General features: G+C 48.5%; 1 protein-coding gene across 7 annotated transcripts in view; it reads right to left on the bottom strand.

Annotated features, from left to right (window-relative positions):
- Positions 1-2753: 2753 nt before the first annotated feature.
- Positions 2754-6000, bottom strand: part of GTF2H4 (general transcription factor IIH subunit 4) — a 33609-nt gene continuing 30362 nt past the window's right edge. For 6 of the 7 annotated variants that reach the window (XM_084830425.1, XM_084830429.1, XM_084830430.1 and 3 more), the window contains one exon: positions 2767-3447. In XM_084830425.1, coding sequence (XP_084686551.1) covers positions 3275-3447 — 173 coding nt within the window. In that variant the 3' untranslated portion in view covers positions 2767-3274. Of the gene's footprint in view, positions 3448-6000 lie in introns of all 7 variants that reach the window. The other variant, XM_084830428.1, reaches the window with a different exon arrangement.

The following is a 6000-nucleotide window of genomic DNA, read 5'->3' as shown; positions in this document are numbered from 1 at the left end:
CTGAAGGGTTTAGTGGTTTTCCCTATGTTCTCCAATTTCAGCCGAAATTTTGCAAGAAGCAGCTCATGATCTGAGCCACAGTCAGCTCCAGGTCATGTTTTTACTGACTGTATAGAGCTTCTCCATCTTTGGCTGCGAAGGACATAATCAATCTGATTTCGATATTGACCATCTGGTGATGTCCATGTGTAGAGTCGCCTCTTGTGCTGTTGGAAAAGAGTGTTTGCTATGATCAGCGTGTTCTCTTGGCAAAACTCTATTAGCCTTTGTCCTGCTTCATTTTGTACACCAAGGCCATGCTTGCCTGTTATCCTGGTGATTTCTTGACTTCCTACTTTAGCATTCCAATCCCCTATGATGAAGAGGACATCTTTTTTGATGTTAGTTCTAGAAGGAGTTGTAGGTCTTCATAAAACCGATCAACCTCAACTTCTTCGGCATCAGTGGTTGGGGCATAGACTTGAATTACTGTGATGTTGAATGGTTTGCCTTGGATTCGTACTGAGATCATTCTATCGTTTTTAAGATTGTACCCCAGTACTGCTTTTCCCACCCTTTTGTTGACTATGAGTGCTACTCCATTTCTTCGAAAGGATTCTTGCCTACAGTAGTAGATATGATGGTCACCTGAATTAAATTTGCCCATGCTTGTCCATTTTAGTTCGCTGATTCCCAAGATGTCGATGTTCAATCTTGCCATCTCATGTTTGACCACCTCCAGCTTACCTTGATTCATTGATCTTACATTCCAGGTTCCTAAACAATATTGTTCTTTACAGCATCAGATTTTCTTTTCACCACCAGATACATCCACAGCTGAGTGTCCTTTCGGCTTTGGCCCAGCCGCTTCACTCTTTCTGGCGCTACTTGGAAATGCCCTCTGCTCTTCCCCAGTAGCATATTGGACACCTTCCGACCTGAAGGGCTCATCTTCCGGCGTCATCTCTTTTAGCCTTGTGATACGTTCCATGGGGTTTTCTTGGCAAGAATACTGGAGTAGGTTGCCATTTCCTTCTCCAGTGGACCACATTTTGTCAGAACTCTCTGCCATGACCTGTCCATCTTGGGTGGCCCTGCACGGCATAGCTTATGGCTTCACTGAGTTACGCAAGCCCCTTCGCCACAACAAGGCAGTGATCCATGAAGGGGATCATTCATGAAGCCTTGGGCCACCCCAAGTCCCCAGGCCCTAAAACTGGAGGTTTCCATTGCTGAAGCATCACTCTGTCTTGTGGTGGTTCCACACAGCAGTAATATTGGGTAAAAACCAACATAGGTCCTACTTAGAGGAGACCCATTAAATGAATGGTTCAGTTAGAGTATACCCATTTAAGTTAGTCATCACTAAGTAGGACTTATTGGATTTTACTCATTGTCCTTTATTTCCACTGCCATCCACCAATGCCCATTCACAGCTAAGGCGAGAAAGTAGGGAGGGAGTGTGTCTTGAAGTCCACGTGCACACTCTCCTCCACCCCCCCCACCCCAGACACACACACTTTAGTTCTACACATGGGCAGGTCTGCATACGCTTTTAGTTAGACAAAATTAGCATCTTTGCCTACCTGGTTGAAAATATCCATTTGGCAGTGTCTGCGAGCTACTCAATAATCTCTCCCAAGTGCAGCTGTGTTGAATGAAAAACTGAAGTTCACAAGCCCCAGAACCCCCCAACAAGCTCTGCATTGCCCCATATCATCACTCACCCTGCTTTTCATGATGAGGAGACTGTCCCGTTCAACAGGCATCACCAGCAGCCTCTCCTACCCAAAGCCTTTCCTGCCCCTTTAACTGGTTGTAACAGGTGACACGGAAGGCCGCACTTACAATTAAAGAACATGTTAGAGGGACTAGGGCCATGAGTCATTTAACCTGAACTTGAGTGTTAATATGTACCTGAGTGAGGTGGGAGGGGATCTTTGAGAGGCTGTTCTGCCTTTTCCTTCTCCCCTCCCTCTACTTTCCTATTCTTTCTTCCTTCTTCCTCCTGCCTGCATGCTGACCATGGGGTTGACCTCAGCTGGCTTACCTTGAGATGTAAGTTTCTTATATCTCCAGTAAGTCTGTTCCTAACCCACCACTTGAATGTGTTTTGTCTACATTTGTAGCGGGCGCGGGGAGGTGGTTCAGACTTCAGAACAGAGGGGGTGGCACCCGAAAATAAGTCCTATGCTGCCCCATGCTAATCTTTGCCATTATCCAGGAAAGAGGAATTGGGTCTCATAGGAGGAAACAGCCAGCCTCAGAGCAGAATATGATCTTCTGAGCCAGAAAATAACAGGGACAGAGCAAGTCAGTGAGTGAGTCAGACTTCATCTTTTTTTAAATTAATACTGAACTTGTTGTCCTCTGCCAAGTTTCTCTTTGAAGTAAGAAGTTTCTCTTTGAAATCCAAAGTTATTTTTTCCCCAGAGGGTTCCCCTGGAAGGCTACCTTCTGAAAGCTTTTTTTGAGGTGATGAGATGCAGGAGAGAAAGATTTATGCATGCACGTCTGAGAGGACTCTTTATCTGTTTGTGACCTGGGGCACGAGCCTGACGTTTTACGGCACGGATGGGGAACATTGGACTGTGATTTCCATCATCCCCCCCTTTATTGGCTATGCTGGCCAGGGCTGATGGGAGGTGCAGTCCAACAACATCTGGGAGGCTACACTTTCCCCACCGTTTCAGGGTAATAACTGCCCCCCCACCCAAACATTCCTCTCAAAACACATTTTGCTGCGAGTACCTGGAGGAGCAAGACACAGAGTGGCTATGTCGTTTTTGAAAAAACTATTTAATTATACTTGTATCCCTCTCATACATGGAGGTCCAGTGGTCTCCCGTCCAAGGGACTGACCACGCAATGGCTTAGCTTTAGGAATACTGCAGCACCAGCTGTTTCAAGACCATTTACTGGGCCCAAGTAGGTACATCTAGAATAGGGATGCAGATAGGCCCCCACCCACCTCTAGTGTCTGAAACGTAGCCAGTACTGGCCTATTTCATACCAGCATTAGCCCAGTTATAGTGCCTTCCCCGCCACAGAGAATTGCTGGCAGGCAACCACTTCATTGTTTAAACCGTAATTTCCAGAGTTTTTCCCACCGCAGTTCTTGACTTCTTGGCTGCAGAGGAGTCATCAGGCAACCCCCATTAAGGCTTCTTCTTTCTCTCTGTGTCTCTGTTATCCATCCAGAGTTATGGGAAGCGGGATGCAAGAAGCTCCCCCCCACCCCCATTTTCCAACACTGAGTGTGAGAAGGGAGGTCTTGAGCATAGCCACTGCCCTTTCAGGAACTGTGTTTCTGCCGCTTCCAGAAGCGCTTAACATCCGAGTGGCCAGCGGGGGTCACCACCATGAGCCGTTTGGCAGGGTTCTCAAAGACAAGCACCCCGAGTTCCCTGGCATGGTCACGCAGCAGCTCAAAATCCACCTGGGACAGGAACTGGTTGTACAGGACACCTAGGGGAGAGTAAAGACACAGTGAAAAGGACAGAAGGGAGCTCAGGAGGAAGAGATGCAAGAAGCAGATGGGGAGGCAAGCGGAGATGGGCGCGAGAGGGGAATGGGAAGGGCTTAGGAGGAGGAAGGGAGAGGACCAGGAATAGATGAAATGGGATGCAAAAAGAATATGAGAACAGGACATAGTTAAATTAGGGGGAAATGAAATGAGGGAAGGGAGAGGAGGCAGAAGAAAGCAGAGCTGAAGGGAAAAATGAAAGGATGACAAGAAAAACAGATCAGAAAGAAGAGAACGGTGAACCAGCTGAGTTGTTAGACCAAGTGAAGTGATGAAGGGAAGAGAGCTATGGAGTGAAAGTTTGGTTGGGTCAAAGGGAGAGATTGAAATGAATTAAGAAAAAAGAGGAAGAAGGTGAATAAAACAGAAGGAAACAGAGAAGCAAAGGAAGATCGGAGAAGAGGAGAATGGAATAAGCAACCACAACAGGTTGACAGCAGGGTAAAGAAGTGGAAGAAGAGAAAGGCAAAAGGCAGCTTGTGCATGACGTGATGTGAGAGAAGGATGGGATGAAGAAATGTGCATTCCATCTTCCTCTGCAGGCTCCCTGTCCATGTGACTACTGGTCTGGAGTGTTTGCACCTTGTGTTGGGCCAGCGGGACAGATTGGGGACTCTGCTGGTGTACTGCCCACCCTGCTGCTCAACATACTCCCTATCTGAGCTGACGGAGGTGGTCTCTGGTGCGCTGTTGCAATCCCCCAGACTGTTGGTTCTGGGGGATGTCAACATTCATGCTGAAGGCACCTTGTCTGGGGTGGCTCAAGATTTCATGGCCTCCATGATGACCATGGGACTGTCCCAACATGTCATCGGCCTGACGCATGTAGTGGGGCATACTCTAGACTTGTTTTTCTCAACTGGACATGGAGATGGTGATCTGAAGGTGGGGGACTTTGCATCAGTCCCCTAGTCATGGTCAGATCATGACCTGCTGAGGTTTAGACTTACAGCAGCTTTTCCCCTCTGCAAGGGTGGGGGACCTATTAAGATGGTCCGTTCGGGGGCTAAAGGATCTGGATGGTTTCCAGAGGACTCTGGGGAGGTTTCCGGCTGATATGGCAGGCTCTTCTGTTGAAACCCTGGTTGATCTGTGGAATGCAGAAATGACCTGGGCGGTTGACGTGATTGCTCCTGAGTGCCCTCTCCTGAGTAGAGCTTGAACTGCTCCATGGTATACCCTGGAGCTGAGAGCGATGAAACAAAATAGGAGATGGCTTTGAGTACAGATGGAGAAGAACTCCTAGTGGATGCAATCAAACCCTGGTATGAGCCTATGGTAAAATATATTCGGGGCAGTGAGGGCGGCAAAAAAACATCAGCTTGCCGCCTCTATTGAATCTTCTATCTGCTGCCCAGTGGAGCTTTTCAGAGTTGTCCAGGGGCTATTACATGCTAGCCCTAAGGACACTGTAGAGCCCTCTGAGGCCTGCTGTAATGCATTTGCTAGGCACTTCCAGGATAAGATCTCTTCATCCACCGGGACTTAAGACTCCAGTGTTATAGCAGGTGAATCTGGTGAGGCATCCAGAGCGCAGCCTTGCCCTGTTCTCCTGGATGAGTTTCAGTTGGTACAGCTGGAGGACGTTGACAAGGTGCTTGGACAGGTTCGTGCAACCACTTCTGTACTGGATCCTTGCCCCTCTTGGCTGATAAAAACTGGCAGGAAAGGAACAGCTGGCTGGGCCAGGGAGGTGAATAATGCCTCCTTGTGAGAGGGGGTGGTCCTGGCGGTAGTGAGACCACTCCTAAAGACCCCCCCTCCAGATCCAGAAAATCTTAATAATTTTAGGCCAGTGGCAAATGTTCCTTTCCTGGGCAAGATTCCTGAGTGGGTGGTTGCCAACCAGTTCCAGACACTCTTGGATGAGACAGATTATCTAGATCAATTTCAGTCGGGGTTCAGGCCAGGTTTTGGCACAGAAACAGCCTTGGTTGCCCTGTATGATGACCTTTGTTGGGAGAGCAACAGGGGGAATGTGACCTTGTTGATTCTCCGTGATCTCCAGGAGGCTTTCGATACTATCGACCATGGCATCCTTCTGGGACGATGGTCTGAGCTGGGAGTGGGAGAGACTGCATTGCAGTGGTTTTGCTCCTACTTGGAGGGGTGGATCCAGAAAGTGGTGCTCGGGGAATACTGCTCGGCCCCGTGGATTCTCCAGCATGGAGTGCCACAGGGGTCAGCTCTGTCCCCCAAGTTTTTTAACATCTACATGAAACTGTTGAGTGCGGTCATCCAGAGTTTTGGGGCGCGTTGTCATAGGTACTCTGATGACACACAGCTCTATTTCTCCTTTTCATCTTCTTCAGGTGATGCTGTGGATGTGCTAAATCGGTGCCTGGCTGCGACAATGAACTGGATGAGGGCTAATAAACTGAAACTCAATCCAGACAAGACTGAGATGCTGTTGGTGAGTGGTTCTTCTGACCGGATGGAGGGAGCTCAACCTTTGTCACTTGAGGCTCAGGTGGCCTCAGTGGCACAGAGTGCCT

Source organism: Heloderma suspectum, chromosome 2, assembly GCF_057233095.1.
Source record: "Heloderma suspectum isolate Gila_16-S chromosome 2, 16-S_ref, whole genome shotgun sequence".
NCBI lineage: Eukaryota > Metazoa > Chordata > Lepidosauria > Squamata > Helodermatidae > Heloderma > Heloderma suspectum.
Note: the sequence above shows the minus strand (reverse complement) of the source record. Positions and strands in the feature narration are given on the sequence as shown.